The sequence below is a fragment of the Cheilinus undulatus genome, linkage group 15 (assembly GCF_018320785.1).
Source record: "Cheilinus undulatus linkage group 15, ASM1832078v1, whole genome shotgun sequence".
NCBI classification, from domain to species: domain Eukaryota; kingdom Metazoa; phylum Chordata; class Actinopteri; order Labriformes; family Labridae; genus Cheilinus; species Cheilinus undulatus.
The window spans coordinates 5293267-5316119 of NC_054879.1; the positions used below are offsets into that span (position 1 = coordinate 5293267).

A 22853-nucleotide genomic window follows, 5' to 3' on the forward strand; every position below is an offset into this window, starting at 1 on the left:
AGCAAGGCAATGTGATGCTCCTGGTATCTGAGCTTGTGGGCAAAAGTCAGAGTCTTTTGGTTCTCTTATTAGGTCTGGATTGTGTCTGATGGCCAGAGGATTCCTTTGTGACACCTTCTCTCTGTCAGCAAGACTGTGTGTCTAATGCTGATGTACTCAGGAGAGTGGAGATGGGAAGGGCCAGCTGCTTTGTACAGGAACGGCAGCTACATTTTGATGGTCATCTGGTGCACTCTCATGAGTCTGATCAAGCTCACTGCATACTGGCTGGTCCAGACGCAGAGGGAAGGCTCCATGTGCTGTGGTTCTGGTGGGGGCAGGGGGTCAGCTTAGGGGATACCTGGAGAGTTTTGGTATGGGACAGGAGGCCAGAGCAGTACAGGACCAAGGCTGACACCGCAAAGTGCAGCACCAGCATATACAGTCACATCTGACTTGACCTGACTATGTAAAAGGGGACATATTATGCAAAAATCACTTTTCCAGGCTTTTCTAACAAAAATATGTGCCACTGGCCTGTCTACTGCCTCATATACCAGAAAAATACACTCCCTTCTACCCTCGCTTTCTCCACCTTTTAGAAAATGTGTGCTGAAACAAGCTGTTCTCAGATTTTCCCCTCATGACCTCATGTGGGGAGTTAGCATCACCCCCAGGTTTGGTTGGCCCTCCCCGCTTGGAAGAAAGTTGCTCTTTTTTTGATCAATGATCATCATGAATTTGAAAATTTACTTGTGTAATATCTGGGAGCTCTATTCTACCATCTTTACTTTGAAATGTCAGAGTTCTGTGGGGTAAGAACAAAACCTAAGAGGGTAGTTGTATCTTCCATGGCCAGTAATATTACCCATGACGGACTGGTTTGATTAATGAACAAGCCATTGTAAAGAGTCCCGGAAAAAGTACCAGCTTTGTATGGCTCTTCACCTATTTATTAACCCCTTTCATACATAAGATTGTTTATTTTTCCCCCTGTGACTAAAGGCACAGCAACTAAATGCTTAAACCCACATGGAGCTTATTTAGTTTAAGGTGATGAGTACTCTTTTGTAGTTAATCTGCAGCTCTTGCTCAAGAACTCCGGCATGTTTTATAAACAGGTTGAATCACTTGTGCCTTCACCATCTGCTGTATTGTAATGAACTTTATGTAATGCTTAGTTGAAAAGAAAATAGCACGAAAGATTGTTGCAAAAGTCTAATGACCTCAGAAAGAATTGTGATGGGAGTATTGATGCTCTCAAAGCTTTTGGTAGAAGACAACTGCAGACCTTTTGTGTGTTGAGGCACAACATTTTTTTATCAGAGCACTGAGGGTACTTTAAAACTGTTTAAAGGGTAATGATTCAAGAGAAACACGCCATCTTACTAGATCCAAACCAGCAATAGTGGAACCCCTTGGATCCTTTTATGCCCAATTGAACCCTTGAGTGATGATAAACTCTCTCTGGAGAGCCCATTCAAGTTAATTCTTTGACTCAGAAGAACCCACACGAAAAGCAAAGTGTGTTTGATCAAAAAATAGCAGCATTAATGGGGGGTTAGTCCTGTGCTCCTCAGAGGCCACTTCATATCATCAGTGGTGTGCCGGGCATTCCTGAGTCCTGACAGTGCAGAGGCTTAGCATTTGATCTGACCCACCACAAACTGTACACACACCAACACATGCACACACCGCATGTGCGTATATACAAACGCACTGAGTCATAACCACACAACTTTTTCTCTTTAACGCTCACAAATACATGTAAAGATACACAGAGGCCGAGGTTTGGTAGTAAAAGCTCAGCAGGTGGAAGTGCTTATGTTGGTAATAACATTTTATTAGAGTCTCTAAATGAGAGCTGTGGACATTTAACAGTGAGTAAATACTACACAGAAACACACAAACACTCCGGCTTATGTAGCTCTCACTGTACACTGAAGAAATGCACGTGCTTAGTAATTGCATGTCATTGTGTTTTCATGTGTGCGTGTTTGTCTGCTGCCCTTAACTGTTCTTTTGAAGCAAGGCGTTTGATTTGTTTAAAGTGATGTCTGGGCTTAATGTGCTGCTGTGGGATTTGTTTGTGTGCTTTGATATTGCCTTGGATTTCTGCAAGGCTTTAAGGGTCCTTTAGTAGATTTTCTTTGAACTGGTAAACACTAGGAAGCATGCAGACTGCATCAGAGATGAGGGTCGCTTGCAGGACACAGACACTGCGTGGGGATTCTCTTAAAAGCGGTTATTGGTGATGACACAGGAATGGTCAAGAGTTTAATTCAATGCATCTGAAAAAATGTATGCACAGGAACGGTGTAGCAGATTAACAAAGGCGACTAAGGGGCAGATCCACTAAAGACTAGTGCAGCTTTTTGCTAGCTATTCAACTCCAAAAATGGCAAGAAAAGTTTTGCACCAGATCCACCGAGCACATGCAAAGGAGAAATGCTTTTGGTGCAAAATAACCTCCTCTCTCTCGCTCTGGTTTCTCCTCTTTCCACCTCCATCAGTCCTTACTGTGTATCCCAAAATGAACTTTTTATTAACAACAGTGCACTGTGGAACCGGTAGGAAGTCAGTATGAGCCACATTAGAGTAAAACATGCTTATAAAGAAAGTTTACATTCAGACTCTCCTCTTTACATTGTTCTTGTAGGAAGTTTATCTGTATGTGATATAATAAGTTGTCGGTTACCACACCTGTTTGACTGTAGATTGTTTTTTGCTTCTGTACACTGAAATGACTCTGCAGCAGCATGCGGTAATGAGATGTTTTGATTTTTAGCACAAAATCCAAAATATTTAATTAAGAAGTCAGACGGTGGAGGATCAGCATTGAAGGCCCATGGGCCACATCAGGACCCCCATGGCTTCCCATCCGGCCCCCAGAGGATTATTAAATTCAAACAAATTTAGAGGGCAAAATATGGCATGATACTGTTTCACTTTCTTTCTTTGAGTTTAAATAAAACCTTCAACCTAGCAGCTTATAAGACAAAAAGCACACCCGCAATCTATAATTTGGAATGGTAAACATATACTTTACCCCTGAATCTTCATAGAACATCTGTTTCCTGCATGTGTTTTTGACCAATCCTGACACAGTATACTGGCATCAAGCTCAGGGACAGACTTTAAGAGGGCTCCAGAAATATGTAGCTAAAATATCGCAAATGCCCCCGTGTGGCTGGCTGCAGTATAGGTGGTAGGGACTGACTTCACTATTAAAGGCTCAAAGTTTCATTAATGTTGGAAGGGATTAATGTTTTAATAAGTACACACACAGCATCTGTCAAAAAAAAAGCTGGCCCTTGTGAATATTAAGTTGATGACCCCGGCATAGGCATGTGTTTCTCTAGTGTTTTTCTTGGAGTATCCTTTAGAAAGGTAGAGAATGAGCATACAGTGATTTGGTGAAAATCAACACAACATCAGCCCTAACATAACTTGGTTTACCTGTAAAAGAGTGTAAAGAACAATGTAGCACCAAATAACAGACTGGCACTGTCCTATATCAACTGCTATGATGATACACAATAGTGGGTAATATCTGCGGGTCATCGTCATCCATCTCATCCTAGCCTTCAAATAAATGTCTTTTTACTTTTCTGTTCATTCTAATTAAACACCACATTAGGCCTGGGCGATATATCTTATCACGGTATTTTTCTTGCCTTTTATTTTTCTAACCCTTTTTACGTCTCTCTAGGTTTACTTCTGTGTAACGGCACTCCCAAGTTTCACATTTCATTTCTGTCCTGATGAGGTGTGTTAAGCTGCTAAAGACTTGAACACGTTTCCTGGTGAAGGCGTTCACAATAAAAGCGCTTCAGAAAAATAACAGCTATAGACTTTTATTGTGAAGAGCTTGACAGAAGTAGTGTGTTTAGCATTGATTTAGCTTGGCTTAGGCAGCCGTACCGGAGAGTTTTTCCAGCTAGTTTTCTAGCTGACTAACCGTGGACTTGGACAAGAAGGTCAAAAGTTAAAATAGACCTTTAAATGGTTGTTTTAGCCGATGTAAGATGAAGACCTGCAGCGCTGGGCTCTTGACAAACTGTGACCAGCCAAAGCTTGTGTTAAAGCCCCATGCAGGCTGACAGTGATGGCACACTGATGTTGTTGTGGTACAGCCGTCAGACTTTGAGAGGAAAAAACAAGTGCTCTCGCCACAGCGTTTCAACGACAAGAGCGAGTGATATTCGGTTAGTTACCTGGCCACACGTAATACTAGAGCTAAACATGCTATTGACTTGACTCAGCCTGAGCTGTCCATCATAAATCACTCACTCCACCAGCTGTGAGAGCGGACATGCCTCGCATGTGCATCACGCACAACGTAGGCATTCAAACCAGTGATGACGGTGTTGCAGAAATCCATTCCGTTGCGGTGACGGTAATCATACCAGTTTACCGCCCACCTCCAGATGATGTCCATGTAAACATGTGGTTTGATGTTTGTAGTCTGTTTCAGTCTGAACTGATGTTCATTCTCACAGTAGAAAATAAAAAATCCTTAACATTCAAATTGATTGATAAAATGTCGATTTATGCAGCGGGAAGTTTAACACCATACAGAGTGACTTCTCTCAGCTCTAACTGACCAGTGACTGATTTCCAAACCTACTAGTTTGTCTGATAATAATGTGTTTTATGTGATTTAGTAACACCAGCAGAGGTACTGGTGTGTGACCTTTATTTTTTCTTTATTCCAGTCTCTGAATCACCCATATTTAATAATCATCTAATGTGCTGACAGGTGTGTTTTGCTGCATGTCTCTGCAGGAACGAGGTCTGAAAACTGTGTTATTCTTTTTGTTTTTTTTTCTAACTCTGCCATTGTGGTGTTGATGATCTAAGCGCAAAAGCATTGATGCTGGGCTGGCCAAATATGAGGTCAGTTTGGCATCTGCACCCCATCAGTGCTAATTCTTTAATGGATTAGTTGCAAAAGAGGAGCTATTTGCTTGCGCAAAAAATCTTAGTGGATTTGCCCCTAAGTTTTTTTTTTTTTCAGCAACAACGTGACCACTTTTACAGACTCAAATGAAATTGCTGTGAAGAAAAATCTCAGCTTTTAACACAGCTTCTACAATCTTCTCAAACTATAATAACTTTATAAAGCACATTTCAAAACCAGAGTTACACCATGCCTCACAGACAGACAATTAAAACACATCAGGTACAAACAAGCAGAGATATGAACATTAAGATGTTCAAAACCACAATCTGATGCATACCATTAAAAAAGAAACAAATGTTAAGTAACTGATTTGGAGAAGGCCCTGAGATTGAAAAAAGAAATAAAGAAAAGCATTCAACAATGATTTTAAAGTGGATATGAAGTTGGCTTGTATGAGACGGGGGTCCAAACAGTGTCCGCTTCAGTCACCAGTCTAGATTCAGGAACAAACAGAAAGTTCCTGCCAGAAGATTTCAAAGGTGCACCAAAGTTACAAAATCAGAATTACAGGATGGTCCCTGCCCATGCCAGGCTTTAGAAAACAGCAACACAATTCTAGAGTGGATCTTAAAGTCACTGGCAAGGGTTGAAGGTCAGTTAGAATGGGTCTGATGAGCTCAAATCTTTGAACGGATCAAAAGCCTAGCAGCAGCGTTTTGTACGAGCTGCAGCTTGTGAATGTTTCCCTTACTGAATCCAGAGCATTACAGTAGTCTAGTCTGGAGGTGATTTGAGCGTGGATGACCTTTTCTGGGAGTGAAATTGAAAGAAAAGAGTCTAACCTTAGAAATGAGTCTGAGCTGGTGGAAACAAGACTGCACCAGTTTAGACACTGGAGTGTCAAATGACAGGGTGAGTTGAAGATTACTCATAGATTTCTGTCCTTTTCCTTACAAATATAGACAAAAGAACCTGCTATTTTGTTAAATCGCCACAACTTTTCAGCAGAAATAACCAATCTTGGTTGCAACTGTCAAAAATTGACAGTTACAGCTAATTTGGGACTTCAGTAGTTCCTACAATGTAAAAAAAAGCCTTTTAAGGCAACTTAAAAAAAACTGCTGCAAATTTGCATAACTTTAGAAAACTGCATTTATTTTGCCTGTTCTTTCAAAGCTTATGGATAAGGTTACCTGATACAGACTCTTTCAGTATCTTTTGCATGGGTATATTTTACATTCATCTGGGAAAACTCTCATACAAAGAGTTTGGGTAGGACTTTTTTCAAAAAATTCTTGGAAGGTGATTGGACAAGCATTCTGTGTGTCACATTTATCACAGGCCAATCAGAGCAACATGACAAAATGAGGTGGTTGACATGCACAGCTCTACAGGCTAATGCTGCAGTAGTGTGTGAATGCCGGAGCTTCTCTGTGAATAAAATTCATGCTGAAGATGTTAGTTAGACGTGCCAAGACAAGCTTTTGATGTGGCCCCTGAAAAGAAATGTTGTCTAGTTCTGATTAAACTGACACTGTCTACAGCTACATCCAAGCTAATAGATACCATGAGAGGAGAGCTGCTTGTGCTGCAGCGTAAAAGATGCACAAACGGTTAAGGTGAAAGGTATAATAGGGTACGAGAGTGAGGGGGGCAGGAGATCATGATGGAAAAATTAAAAACACAAGATTGTGCTCAAGTCCCAAACCATGAGTCCGAGTCTCAAGTCTTTTGTGTACAAGTTCAAGGACTCTAGTCCCCATCTCTGATATAAACCACATCAGAGACGCTGTGCTGCGTATTCGGCTGATCCGGACAGTCAGCTGAAGGATGAGCACAGCAGAAACTTGTCAGACCGCTGTCCCTAATTCCTAGTCAATTTAAAGCATTTTCTCGTAGACAGCATGCACTTCAGATCTATCTGTTTCCGTTTATGTCCAACATAAGCAAATGTTTTCAGCCCATTTTTTGCCAATGGCTGATGAGGGTTCACAAAGCCACCATCGGCTGATTCTGATGTTCCACCGATGCATTGGTGCATTACTACATTCGGTGTTTTAGCTCTTTTTTCATATGGAATGTCTTCCAGTCCTGATAAAACTACTCTAGCTATATCTGAACTCTCCGCCGCACTAGTGCCAGCCTTGCTATCAGCTTTCAAGAGCATCATTACCACCTCATGCTCCTCAAAAGATGCTGATTGGTCCAAACTGTGGTCAATTCAGCACAAATGTGTTAGATAAGAGCTTTTCCTGCCTGGCAAATCCATCTGCTTTTCAAGGTTACAGATAAGGACCAAAGGTTCCAATACTCCTGCTAAATGTTGGGGGCAGTGTTAAGCAATGTAGCCAACAGTTCAAGCCAGAGCAGCAAAACACAAGAAGAATACTTGAAAATATAGTGGAATTTTACCCAAAATGTATGTGGAAATACTGCTGAATATTTTGTGTGGTACTGAAAACATATATGAGGTGAGCTCATCTGGGTAGAAAGACAGACACCTAACAGAACAGCTGGGCAGACGATGGGCGAAGCAGGAGTTGTGGAACTGACCATGACCTGTAGTTGATTCAAAATGAGCCTTTACAAGTGAAATTATGACTTAAAATAAAGCTTTCAATCTGAACAAATTCAAACACATTCAAAGTTAAAAGTAAAAGATGATGGAGTCTCATTCCTGCCACACAAGCATTCAATACACAACACCTCTATTGTGGGATTCCTATGTATGTCATAGGACTTTCCCCCTCCAAAAAAAGCTCTTCTGTATAAGTCATCACCAACTCCCTCATTACCACTGAGTCAGGACTGACTCAGCAATATCATGTGATTTGGTAACGATGACGGAATGATGTGTAACATTAGATTAACAGGAGTGGTAACAGTTTACCTTTGGCATACTGAGGACGTGGATCACTACAACAGGCACTCACATGCAGTGAATGAATGACTGCTTTATTAAATGTTTGTTCTTCAGATCACTATCAATATGCCAGAGGGAACATATCAAACAATTGGAATGGCATATGCTGTTTTTAAAGATGCAAACCCTCTCATAGCCTCTCACCACTGACAATTCTTGCTGGAATCTAAAAGTTCTTGATTGTCTTCTACCAATTTTCTGCTCACCAGTCCTGTATCATCACAGAGTAGTAACAAGGCCAGCTGTGATTTTAACTTACACTCCTCTTCATATAACAGCAGTCTGCTTTGCTCTGCTCTGGTGTACTTTTCCCTGTTCTACTGTATTTTGTAGCCTGCAGTCCTAACTTGCCACCAACATGTTGCATTTGATCTCAGTCTGGGGTTATTTAATAGGCGCCTCTGTCTCACTCTCTAAACCAATTAAAACTTGCCAGATGTTTGTTTTTTACTGTGGTACACCATGGACTTTGTAGCAGTAGCATCTCCCAAGCAATGTATGGTATGGAATGCACTCACTGGCCACATCATTAGATACACCTTGCTTGTACCAGGCAAACAACCATTTGCCTTCAGAACTGCCTTAATTTTCCCTGGTATAGTTTCAACAAGGTGTTGTAAACATGCCTCTGAGATTTTGGTCAGCATTGACAAGATAGCACCACTCAGTTACTGCAGATTTGTCAGCTGCACATCGATGATGTGAATCCCTGGTTCCACTACATCCCAAAAGAACTCTATTGGATTTAGATCTGGTGACTGTGGAGGCCACTGGAGTACAGTGAACTCTGTCATGTACAAGAAAGCAGTTCAAGATGATTTGAGCTTTGTGACATGGTGCGTTCCCCTGCTGGAGGTAGCCATCAGAAGGTGGGTACACTGTGGTCATAAAAGATGGACATGGTCAGTAACAGTACTCAGGTAGGCTGTGGTGTTTTAACCATGCTCAATTGGTGCTAAAGTGTTCCAAAAAAAATATCCCCCACACCATTACGCCACCACTAGCCTGAACTGCTGATACAAGGCCGGAAGGATCCATGCTTTCATGTTGTTTAAGCCAAATTCTGACGCAACCATCTGAATGTTGCAGCTGATATCTAGACTCATCAGACCAGGCAACGTTTTTCCAATCTTCCTTTGTCCATTTTTAGTGAGCATGTGCAAATTGTAGCCTCAGTTTCTTGTTCTTAGCTGACAGAAGTGGCACCCGATGTGGTCTTCTGCTGCTGTAGACCCCCTGCTTCAAGGTTTGACGTGTGGGGTGTTCAGAGATGGCACTCTGCACACCGTGGTTAAAACGAGTGGTTATTTGAGTTACTGTAACCCTTATACCATCTTGAACCAGTCCGCCCATTCTCCTCTGACCTCTGACATCAACGAGGCGTTTTCATCCATATAACTGGTGCTCACTGGATATTTTCCCTTTTTCCGGACCATTCTCTGTAAACCCTAGAGATGGTTGTGTGTAAAAAATCTCAGTAGATCAGCAGTTTCTAAAATACTCAGACAAGCCTGTCTGACACCAACAACCATGCCACGTTCAGAGTTACTTAAATCCCCTTTCTTCTCCATTCTGATGCTCAGTTTGAAGTTAAGCAAGTCGTCTTGACCGTGCCTTCGTGCCTAAAAGTGTTAAGTTGCTGCCCTGTGATTGGCTGTTTAGCTATTTTTGTTAACAAGCAATTGAACAGGTGTACCTAATAAAGTGGCTGGTGAGTGTATAGGGCAGTGATACTCAATGTGGCTCTTTTATGTCTTAATTTGAAACATTAGTCCCATTTTTGCCACTTCTTTTTGACACTTTTATCCTGCTTTTTGCAATTTTTTGCCAATTTTTTCATCTTTTTTGCCCCCTTTTCCCCATTTAAACTGCACTTTGTAATTAAATGCCACCTATTTCCCATTTTGCCACACTTGATGCGTTTTGCCCATTTTCGTACCTTTTTGCTGAGTTTTTCAAATTTTTGCCACTTTTTGACAATTTTTGGTACCTTTAACTTATTTTTTGGTCACCTCCCACCCATTTTTGCCACATTCTGCCCTTTATCACCACTTTTCTCCCAGTGTTTGCTGCTTTTTGACCACTTTTTTCACGTTTAACTTATTTAAATTGCCACTTTTCACCATTTAGACTGTGGCTCTTGCAAATGTTTTTTTCAACAATTTGGCTCTTTGGTCGAGCAGGGTTGAGTAACACTGGTATAGGGTGTGTAAGCATATGTATCTCCTCGCATATTTTCAGCAGCCATAACTTTACATCTTACAGTGCAAGTTCTGTCAGACTTGGGGAATAGAGTGGGCCATCCACTGAATCATTGCACGCTTCATCAATAAACCATCAGCTCTTTTCCTCGTTTAACATGGTAACCTATTTTACTCCTCTCAGATCTAGCCTTAAGGACACTACTTCGGAAGTCTCTGGACACATAAATATGCACTAACATATCTGACAGTAAGTGAGTTATGCAAAGTGTTCTCTCCTAGCAAGCTTTTTATAGCTTGTATGAGGCAACCCAAGTTGTGTAACATGTACAATATTTGTATATTCCCCTGCCTACATCGCCAAGACAATCACAGCTGATGACAGCTGAGGGAGAGTTTCTGATTCCAATCTAATCTATACGGCTAATAAAAGCAGGACATGATGACTAAGCAGGAGTGCGGTGTCAGGTTGATGGACAGGTGATTCATAATAACACCCACGCATGTTTGACACACATGCTGCTTTTGTGTATCTAGAGGTGGAAGAGTAGTGCAGAGATAATCTACAGATCAATCTCCCCCTCATGCCGTCCTCTTTTCCTCTCACCTCTCCTTACCTCCACATTTACAGCACTGTTCCCTCCAAGTCCACCACGCTGCACCTCCCCCCAGCCTCACATCTCTGCAGGGCTGTTTCACAAGATCTACAACAGTAAATCACAGCATCATCCTTTTTTAAAGGAGTTAAATTTAGTATCACAAACACACAAGGCGACAGCCAGTAAGCATTTTACAATGTTGTCTCTCTCGTGTCTTTGTTTTATGCAGCTGTAGCCCCAGGTAAAAATAGGAGGAACAGGAAGAAATCAGATAGTGCTAACCTTTTATCTGATCATCAATTAACAGGTCAGGATCTTACCGCAGTCTAGATCCGGAAAAAATACAAGCAAAGTAATTTGATTGTCGGGTTATTGAAAGTTCATTGTGTGTGATCAGTGAAGGCTTAAAACTCTGGTTCTATCTTCTTGCTTCATCTTTTTCTTTCCCTCCTCCTGTACAAAATGTACTCCTCTAACATTGCCCCTTGTTCCTTTGTCGGATGGATCAGCACATTCTGCCATTCATGTCAAACTGACAGACCACTTCCTATTTAGCAAGCACAGACAGCTTCCCTTTTTCCTGTTAAGGATCGGGATGTACCTGTTTGCCTTTCAACTTCACGTCAAAAGAATATTCAACATATCCCCCCTCACAAAGTACTCCTCACCTGGAGTCGTTTTCTTTTGTTGCGGTTTAAGGAGCCGGCAAACCTCGCTAACCCTGTGCAGTTGTGTTTTATGTGATAAGTGAATAAATCTGCTCTCACGCAGGTGTTGTTCTTCTGATGTTGAATTGGCAGAATTTGAAATGGTTTTATATTCCATTTAAATATAACGGGCTGTTTGAAGTCGTCTGTAGCTGAGTAGCAACAAGTTGTGAACCACTTGACTGTTTCTTATAGAATAAATCCATGTGATGCAGTTATCAAATAAAATGAGATTCATAAAAATCCCTCCAGGAAAATTAGCTCATTGAGTTCTGATGTCTCATGTTGAAACTGAAGCCTATATGTCCTGCAGCTGCTAATTCTGTTCTGCACTCATAAATTAGGTGTTCGTTGTGTCATCATAAACCAGCATCCAGGGGCTGTTTCAGTATTAAGAAGACCTGAGCAAAGACCAATTTTAAAGCCCTTCTCCATGTAGTTAAAAGCAATCATTGCTAGTTCAAATATTCTGTAGCAGTGATACTCAACGTGTGGCTCTTTTGTGATGATTTGTGGCTCTTTTATGTCTTAATTTGAAAGATTATTCCCCCTGAAAACCTTAAAAAGGAAAAATTGACCTCAGAAATTTTACATTGCAAGTAACATTAATCAGTTTGTTTCCCACACTTATACAGTAGGCTTTAATTGTCAAGCTTAATTGTCAACCTCTCTTTTTGTCTGTATATCTCCATTGCTTGTTATTTGCAATTATTTGTTACTTTTATTCCAATTTTACTGCTTTTAGCCCATTTTTGCCATTTCTTTTTGCAACTTTTAGCCAATTTTTGGCACCTTCATCCTACTTTTTGCAATTAAATGCCTCTTTTCTGCCATTTTTCCCACCTATTTGCTGATTTGTGCCTATTTTAGTCACTTTCCACTCATTTTTTGCCACATTTTTGCCACTTTTGACCATTTTTGCCACCTGTAACTCACTTTTTTTGCCACTTCTCAACCATTTTTGTCACTTTCTGCCCTTTGGTGCCATTTTTTTTAACAGTGTTAGCCAGTTTAAGCCCATTTTTGCCACTTGTTTTTGTCACTTTTTACCAATTTTCGACTCTTTTTTCCTGCTTTTTGCAATGTTTTGCCTATTTAGCAATTGAACGCCACTTTTTGCCCATTTTTCCCACCCTTTTTTCTGAGTTTTGCCTATTTTAGTCATCTCTCACTCATTTTTGCCACGCTTTTGCTACTTTTGGACCATTTTGCCACCTTTAACTCATGTTTTGGTCTCTTCCCACCCATTTTGCCACTGTTTTCCCAGTGTTTTCTGCTTTTTGACCATTTTTGCCACCTTCAACTTATTTTAATTGCCACTTTTTACCACTTAGTTTGTGGCTCTTGCAAATGTATTTTTCAACAGTTTGTCTCTTTGATTGAGCAGGGTTGAGTAACACTGTTCTGAAGCATCATTTTCAGGTGACAAAGCCAGAGGACTGGCAGACTTGTCCAAATCTACTTCATCAGCTCTTAGAGGAGCGTCATAACTCACTCTCACCACATCGTTATATTTTAACACATCTCTAGGCCAGGCATAACTTCTTAAAATAAAAAAAATATACACCCACTATTGGTGCAATATCCGTTCTTCTGCCACAAATCATAAATTTCATGCATTGCATACTTTGACCACACAGTAATTCACCAATCCATTGTTGGAGTCTATAAGGACTTAAAGTATAATATGTTTGACATGATGATATTTCAGGGATTTTTACAGAGCTTGTGCCCTGCAATGTGCACAGGGGTCCCCCCCAAACACTTTTTGGGATAATCAAAATCTTCCTTTCTTGTTTACACTCAAAATAGACTACATGTCATAATCCCTTAGATGTATACAAGAGCTGAACAAAATATCGTCTTACAACCACAATGGCCTGGCAGTGTAAACATGAACAATAGTTGCATCGCAGGTGGCGTTGCTTTGTTGCGACCCAGGCAACCTGATGCTTGTCTTAGGACAAGCAGTAGATCATGTGACCTGAAGCACATTATGCTGCCACATCTGTGTTGCTGGATGTAAATCGAATCTATGAGTCCAGCTAAAATCACTATCAGCAGTCAGTGAACTAAGCACTGTACATACAGAGTCTGTGTGACCCCTGCATGTATGTTCAGGCTACAAGTGATGCTCAAGGCACAAGCTCAATTACACAAGCCAGTCCTAGGTGAACGGATTCCGACTTCATGCAGCACCCAGTACTCATAAATGTACTCTCTGTTGATGACACAGATGTGCCAGTTGTTTACTTTGCAGCTGCAGCTGTGCTCTGTGATGTGTGTTATCCCAGCAGTTTGACATGGTGAGCTTTTGATACAAGTTTCACTCATGGGGCTGGTCAAGACTGCCAAGTATAACTTTGAATGTTCTTAGAAATGGCTGATGACTAACCTTGCAAAGCAGATGGACGCCCGTTTCCGTGTTTCTTACTGGTGAATCCATCCTGCAAAGCTCCTGTCTGAACCGTTTGGGCCCAGTTAGAAAATGACAGGACCAAGCAGCGAGAAGGGGTAGTACTTTCGTGCGTGGCTGAGTCGTGACATGAGCAAGCAGCAACAAGAGGCCGGTGCAGTTATGGCAGAAGAGATTAGTGTGGATGCTGCTAAGACGCCAGTTTTATCAGAACTTGGCGACATTTTTTCATGAAAAGAACAAAGAACAGCAGTGAGTTGTTTTCTTTTCAAAAACGTTAAAAGTCATGTACTGACATGTCTACAGTCACCGTGGTTCACATAATGCAGCTCTCTATGGACTTCACTTCTTGGTAGTGGCTACGTCACATTTTTTTGTTGCTCTGATTGGCCCGTAAAGATGTGACAGACAGAACATTCACCCAATCACCCTCAGAGTTTTTTTTTTTCAAGGCTCTGCCCTTTCCCAAAAACTGTCTATGAGAGGTTTAGCAGATGGATGTGTGAAACACATCCATCTGGCGTGTCAGGTTAGTTGATGGCATCTTTGTGAGACAGTTGAGTTTGTATGTGAAGGTTATGAGGAACTGTTCTCTGCTGTTTTATCCTCTGTTTGTGTGTTTCTGTGTTTTAGAGCTGCTGTCAGAGGGCTGCACAGTGAGAAATCTGAATACTGAAAATAACTTAAGTAACTTAAGGCCAAAATTCAACAAAAGTGCATAAAAAGGCATTGCATTTAATTATTTGAATTTTGTTTTCATTTTTCAAAAATGCAGTATTGCAATGCCAGTTTTTCCAGTGTCATTCAGCTTTACCTTTAACCTCATATTTGATAAACACCTGTAAAGACAGTATCTTGAGGCCATTCTAAGCATGAGCCCCAAGGTGATTGCTTACCTCTGCCTAATAGCAAAACCGCCTATGCAAGCTTTCACACATGTTGATCAACTGATGTGACTGCTTCTTCCACTTCTTTTGGTTGTCCAGCAGGCTACATGCCTTGAGACACCTGGCTGCCTATCATGTGACTATGCAGCAAGTCATGCATTTTTAAAGTTGCATTAGCAAAGAGAGAATTACAAGGGAAAATTTTTAAATAATTGGCACAACAGGTTTACATCGGTCAAAGACTCTAAAGGTTGGTTTTGATTATTTTTCAATGAACTGCCCAGGGCTAGAGATAAGAGAGTATTAAGAACGTGGGTAATGTTATCTGCATGTTTTTAACATATCACTAATAAATAACACACAACATCAGAGCATGTTAGTACTCTTATAGTGGCAGATCAATCACTCAAAATTATCTAAAGCATCAGGTCAAACTTTTACTTTTGAAGAACACACCTCGGTTCAGGAAGCTGCAATGACAACTGCCTATAGCGAAGTGTATTAGCCGTTTTTCTAACATAGCTAGAATTAGCCGTAGGAGTTGTTCAGGTCACTGGCTTTAAGGCACATTCTTGCCAAGTGTGTGTGTTTCATTTCAACTGGCCACATATCAGCAGGCCTTCCTGTAAGGACCAAGCCAGCGTTTATTACAAACCTGGTAACAGGAAGGACTACGTTTTTCGCCCCCTTCACTTAATTACACTAAAGTGTTAAATAAAGTTCCAAAAGAGTAAATAAATGTGAAACATACAAGCATGAATGTGACAGGGACCCTAAACAAGATCACACCATGAAGATAGCAACACTGGTAATTTATGACATGTTTGTGGAATCGTTCATAATTTAACGTAAATATTCAGTCAACATTAAAGGCTTCTCTGACAGTCGACAGTTAGCTAAACTGTGATTTAACGCACAAATCTATGAAATCATCCTTTTTTCTTATTACTGGTGCATCTTGTTTCAGGTTGCCTTGTAATGATACGTCTCTTCCAGATTTTTAAATCATCTCAGGTCCTCATGGACTAAAGCAGGGTGCACACTACATGCCAATTAAGGCCATATTCCCTTATTTCGACCAAAATCCACAAAATCTTGATTATCTGTTGGTTCAAAAGATTATCTAGACAAATTTTCCCGTGGTGTGGGTGTGTTTAAAGTGATCTTTCCTCTTCAGATCTATTTAGATAACTGTCTGGGATGCTCTGAGCTTATTAAGCATGTTCAATATTTGTGATAAGACATCCTATTGTGTGGAAAACCAAGGACAGTTTAGCATGCACTCTTTGGATTGTAGAACAAAATGATAACCAGCCAGAAAGTAAATCTATGGAAGGAGGAAGCACAACAAACACAGCCATGGCAACGACAGTGAACAGTGAAGTTAGATGGATGTCAGGAATGGAGGACCAGTAAAAAGCACCACAATCAAACTGACAAAGAGAGGAGTAAGACCGAAATCACTACCTGGATTTGTCAGGTAGCGAACATCTAGCCACATTTAGCTTGTTTACTCTGAAGTGTTTGACCGTGCAAGATGTGAGTTTTGAGAGCTGAGGGGATGAGGGTCAACAGGAAGAGTAGAAATGTATCTAAAATATTTTTTCAGTGTGTTTTCTTTTACATTATATATGGCCTTACATTGTGTTGTAAGTAAGTGAGGTGCTGTTTTGCCTTGAAAGCAGTGTTAATTTTGTCGACTAAAGCTATGACTAAAATTGTTCGTCGGCAGCCTTTTTTTTCCATGACAAAAACTAGACTAACATAAATAGATCTGTGATGACTAAAACTCACAAAAACTATGTTTACCTTTCATCAAAGATGAACAAAACTAGACTCAAATGTAATGTAGTTTTCGTCTGACATCCAAAATCTGTGATATTTCTCCACTGTGGGTAAATCTGTCAAAAAACTATGCATCTTAAAACTTTTGCTCTTGTGCTCGTGGTTTAAAAAGGACAAAACATTGACACCAACTTTTAACTCTTAGGAGCTCTGCTTGGAACTTTATCGGGCTGGCTGAAACCAAAGCAAACAGCCTAAACCGCTGAAAAGCATGAGTAGTTTTGTAAGCATTCCTGTGCTTTGATACACATAGAGAAACACAAGGTACATGTCGCCATACTTCATAATTTGTCCTCAGAATTTTACTTTCATTTTCTCCCACAGCATAATGACTTAGGCTGGTGTCTTTGCAAAAAACAATTTACAGCTGTTTTTGGTGTTTCACTGTCCTCTGAAACCTCTACCCTGCTGGGAATCAATCTTCAAACAGTAGCAATGTGGATGCAGTCAGGACTCCTGGGTCAGTTTGTGTCTTTAAGGTTTAAGCGGGTTTGGAAGTTTCATGATTACAGACTTTGCTGTGTGTTTTAGGCCAGCACATTTGTGATCCTGGGGTTGCAGCTGCCCCTGCGTAAATACAGAAACCGATGCTGCATTTTGAACCCTTTGCAAGTACTTTTTAACTATTATACTGTTGTTAAGTTTAAGGTTTTTAGCCTCCTACCGCCGATCACAGATTCCAGCCTCTGTAGAATTCAGTTTCATCACTGCCAATAGTGTCAGAAAAATGTAGCACAACAGAAAACTACACTGACATGATGTTTAAGATGCAGCATCAGTCTTCTGAAATGCTACACAAATGTTTTTATGAATGCATATATAAAATCTCATCAGCATTTTTATTCAAAATTGAACAAATATTTTTTAATTAAAAGTCAGCCATTCTTCTTATATTTGTAAGTAAGAAACCTGCAATAACATAATGTATTATCTTTAAATAGAAGATTACTCACTTTCATTACCCTAAATGGGTGCATCCATCATTATCCTTTTAAAGGTTTTGCAACAGGAACCTGTTTTTTTATCATTACTTTTTTAGACCGTAACTTATCCCCATTAACTTTGGCAAGCACAAGTGTTTTGGTTTTGCTGCTCTTTTTCACTTATTCATTCCATACAGATGAGTCAAGTGGCTCAGTTTATCTCTATTTCATTCCCTCATCCACCCCTCTGCTCATTCATGCCACAGAACAAGGAAACATGTTTTTTTTCCTTCTTCACTCTGCATGGTTTGCTCAATTGTGAAACCTCACTGCACAGCATGAAGCAGAGCCTTAGAGCACGCAAACCAAAACCTCAAGGGCATTCAACAACTTGTTCTCAGTCCTTTTTTGAGATGGCCTGGAACAAAAGAACAGCAAAAGAGAAGGATTTGATTTTGGCATCAATCTAATTGACAGTGACTTTGGAGAAGTACTTAAGTGGTTGTCATTCCTAACAGGTACATGAGAGATCCCTCTTGTGTCTATTTTTTCCATCTATCCTTCTGTGGTACTGCTGTTTTTTTAATGAACGAGATCCCGGGTAAATAATGCATGGGTTCTGTAATTTCGTAACAAGAAAGTACGTGATGCTCTTCTTAGGAGAGTTGCCTCTTCTGAATTAAAGTTAGAAAATGTACAGGATCACTTCTGCACAAAAAGGCACACACTCCTGCTTAGTAAAGCCCATAGGCATTAGTCTACCACCATACACAGGTGTTAAACTACACAGCACACATTCTACATGCACACTAACAAACACTTATAATGTCTTTGATAACCTCTGATAACTTTGCTCTTTTAATGATCGACATTTGCAATCAATGTTTCATTCAGTGCAGGTCATACAGAGCGAGTAGGTGTGCTTAGAGATTAGTGTTATTGTTAGCACATGTGTGGAATCTGTTTCCCTGTGCAAGTGTCCAACATGTGTGTGTGTGTGTGTGTGCATGTTGATAGGGGTTGCGACAGCAGCAGCATCCGTCAGTAGTCTGGGTGGCCTGGCGTTCTTGCTAGTAATTGGATCCCAAAGTTTAGTACAGGTGATGAATGATGAACACATACGCACACATACAATGATACACATGCATACATGAAGCCCACAAGGAAACACTGCCAGGGTGGACTGAATGAAGCCATGTGGTATTTACCTCCTTGCTTTTGTACATGAAATTCAGATTCAGCAGACAACAAAAAATGTCCCTAATCCAATATAATGTGTTTGTGTCCCACACCAAGACAATACTCAAGATGCACAGCAAGTACATTCCTCTGTCAAGAGGGACTTTAAATTACAACAAAAACAAAAATAGAGATATGCTGCCCAGTTCTGCCCACCCTCTCTGGCTGCTTCTCATTTTATCCTTCATAAGTTCTTACTCAACGGTAAACAATGGTTTAGGTTTCATTAACGAATTCTACATAATAAGAAAGAACAGGAAGTGGCCTTTCTTAATAATGCTGTGAGCAATCAATGCTTTGCAGATATTTTCATCAGATCTTTAATTTAAAAAGAGTGACCAACAGAAGTGAGCTGAAATAAGTAGTGTGTCTCTACGTGACCGGGAAATGTCTAGTGACGCCGCAATGTTACAGGAAACAAAATTTGTGGCTGATGGCAGGGAATAATTATCGTTGTGCCAGAAATGCCAATTGCATCAAATGTGATACAAAAAAATATGACATTTTATGACCATTTCAGTTTGTTTAAAAAGGTTAACCCTGTAATACCTACCTTAGAACAAGTCTGCCAGAGCATATCTTTACATTTTTACATACTGTGGTGCCATTTTTTAAGTATTTGAATTGGCTATAGATCAATACAACCATTAGAACTCAAATTTTAATGATATGTATGTGATTGGTTCATAATAACAAACTAAACTGCTCAAAAGTGCAAAATGCACAAGAAATATGAAAGATGTTTTTTTTATATGCACATTTTCCTAAATACAGAGATGTCATTGCTTTATCCCTCAAATTGTGATTGTAAAAAGTTTCATAAGATCATTTCAAACCACAAAAAATTATTTCAAATGTGTTCAGAACTTCATTTTTGAAATGCACTCATCTTTATAAACTGTGGCAAAAATGAAAATAAATTGAAATTGTGCTCAAATTGCAAAAGACAGCATATTAAATATATATATATATATATATATATATATATATATATATATATTTACAGTAGTGAAATCAAATCTCTGAGTGTGCCAGATACTTTTGAGCATACATATGTTTGCAGAAGACCATATTGAAAGAATAACAAGTGTGACTAGTGACCTGCATGAAAACAACACAATTAAAGCCAAGATTATAAACTATTATATTGTTTTTGATTTCTGTGAAAGAAGGAAGGATATTTCTAGAAGGAAACAGAAATCTGGAACACACTGAATGTGTGATACGTTAGTGCTACTCCTCCGGTTTTATATGCAAAAACAATTATTGCTCTGTCTCATTTGGTTACAATTCTACTTGCGGTTAAAAATAGAAATGCAAATGGGAGAGCCTTCGCTCTTGCAGGTTTTTTAAATAAACACCTCAGTTCCAGAAAAATAGAATTTTCTGGCTGTTATTTGAGGTAACAGGGTTTAAAGGGTAAAAGCTGCCATGACATGAAACTGACTATAACACTATAAAAATGAAGAATTTCTCAGGCTTTGACATCTGTAGGAAATATTTCTGATAAGTAGACAACTTAAAATTGGTATAACATTAGAGTAGTCTTTTATCTACCAATTTTGACATTTCACAGTGCAATATTCTTCGTACTGTACCTTTAACAAAGGGTTTTAATTCCACTTTCCAGGTACATTATTATTCTGTGGTAAACACCAAAGCAGGATAAAACTTTTTTTTGTTTTTACCAGGGTTATACAAGTTTGAGATTTTTCATTAGTTTTCATTTTTATTATTATTATTTTTTTAAATTTCAGTTTAGTTTTTATTAGTTTTTACCACTGGTTTGTTAGTTTATTTTTAATTTTTTGCAAAAAAAAAAAACCTTAGTTTTATTTTAGTTTTTATTATTTTTAGTGTTAGTTTTTAAGCAATATTGGATACTTGCCAGTGGCCTGACCCAAAAGGGATCTTTTCCTTTTAAAAAAATTCACTCATTAGCCATATTTTTCCTGTAATTTAATACCAAAAACAATTCCCCATGGTGATAACTATTTGGCATTACACCATAAAAGTGGAAAAAAAAGTAAATGATAAAACGCTCTGATGTCTGATGTGCTTGTGGGTTTGCTTGAAGTATTTACCTGATACCATAAGATGAATAATGGCACACTAGCCTCTGTTTGGGTGATACCTGCATACATGGGCGTTATTTGATATCAGTATGTTTGACAACAGGCTCCAAGTCGGACCACCTGGCCTTCAAAATGCAGCGCCAGTTTTCCTTCAGGGCGTTATGTCATTCACTATTCAGTGAAATATTCAGATGTTAGCAGAACAAACAGAAACTTCAAAGTAATGGTGGTATTGTGAAGGCCATGCAGCATAAAAGTAACTAGTAATTGAGAAAGTCATTAACCTTCTAATTTTTGTTTTTTCTTCCCTCCTCTCACTTCCTCACTCCATCCCACTCTCTCTCTTTGTCTGTCTTCAATCTGTCTTTTCCGCAGGTGGTACTCGACCACATGAGAAGGAAATGCAAGTGCCACGGGACGTCCGGGAGCTGCCAGCTGAAGACCTGCTGGCAGGTCACCCCAGAGTTCCGGGTGGTGGGCTCAATCCTCAAAGAGCGCTTCCAAATCGCCACGCTTATCAAGGCTCACAACCGAAACACCGGACAGCTTGACCACTCCCACCACAACAACAATCACCACAACCATCACAACCACCACAACCACCATCACCACCATCACCATCATCAAAACAACCACCACAGTCATCATCATCATCCACACCGGCGGCGGCCAGGCATCAATGAATTGGTCTATTTCGAAAAGTCCCCGGATTTCTGCGAGAGGGACCCTGGGTCGGACTCAGCGGGCACGCAGGGCCGGATCTGCAACAAGACCAGCCCTGGCATGGACAACTGTGAGAGCCTGTGCTGCGGGAGAGGCCACAATATCCTCCAGCAGACAAGGAGTGAACGCTGCAACTGCAAGTTTCACTGGTGCTGCTACGTGGTGTGCGAAGAGTGCAGGATAACAGAGTGGGTCAGTGTCTGTAAATGAAGAAACACACACTAAAAGACTTTACACCATACAGAGAACACCTAAAAAGACATTTTTAAATGAAAACTTTTAATTTGAAAGGGGAGTATGACTGTTAAACATGTGCCCCATACCTTTTTGCGGTGGACTGCTGTTTTTTTTTCAGGAGTGTGAAGCAGTTTAGCCTGCAAAAGATGGAAGTGCATGGTCGTAATGTGTGCGCACATACGGCATGTGTCTAAAGCTGCCACAAGTCAAAGAGCATGGATGTGTACTGCCTTCCTATTTGAAGATGAACATAGCTATGTCAGATAGATATCTAGAAGCTTCTCGTTGGAGATCTAGGCTCTGAACATAGCAAACTATCATTGTTTCATCAGCATATGCAGCGTGGCATACCGCTGCACGACATTCAGGTGAGCTAAGAGGAAGTTGAGAGTAAGTTAAAGATTGCATGCAGAAAGAAAGCAAAACTGCTCCTTTCTAATAGTAATATATAAAATGAAAAGGCTGATGCCTCTTATGAAAGTTACAGAAAAGGGTAAAACATCACTTTTTTTTTAACAGATCGTACATTAGGCAGTTCTCCCTCCATCCACTACATGTCTTACAGCATAAATACAGTAATGTTAAACAGTATTTTCCATGTCCCCTGTCTGCTACATGTAATTCTAATACACACCTTTCTACACACCAGATTCATAAAGAACAGGACTGGACGGATCAGTTCAGGTGTTAAAACATACAAAAATTATGATACAGCAACTTCAAGTGCATCAGGGGACTATCTGGCTCAAATGACACCATTAAGTCGTCTGCATAATGTGTAACCCTGCTAACATCCTCCTTATGCAGACTGGACTTTTTAAGTTTGAAGGTTGCGTTAAAGGAACAAACAATTTCTAACTGACGTCTGCAACTGGAAAGGAGGACTTGAAGTCAATCACAAGACTGGTCAAAAGTTTGACTGCAAGTGCTGCTCCCTGCGATTAAACACATCAGACACTAAAACAGAAACTATGTCCTTCTCTAGAATAGTATGTGTTGAATCCAAATCCACAAAAATCAGCTTCCAAAAGTGTTAAAACACATTAAGATTATGTGAATCCATTTGAATATATTGCTGTTTGAAAACCATTGTGACAAGTGTTTGTGCTTGTGCAGATACATTGTGCTGAGTTGTTTTATCTAAAATGTGTTGTGTATCGTCTGTGGTATGTAATGTAAGAGGACTGTCAAAG

At 40.0% G+C, this 22853-nt stretch overlaps 1 protein-coding gene across 1 annotated transcript in view; it reads left to right on the forward strand.

Annotated features, from left to right (window-relative positions):
* wnt10a (wingless-type MMTV integration site family, member 10a) overlaps positions 1–21633 on the forward strand; it is a 51553-nt gene extending 29920 nt beyond the window's left edge. The window contains exon 4 of the mRNA XM_041807373.1: positions 21076–21633. Coding sequence (XP_041663307.1) covers positions 21076–21633 — 558 coding nt within the window. The remainder of the gene's footprint in view (positions 1–21075) is intronic.
* Positions 21634–22853: the final 1220 nt, after the last annotated feature.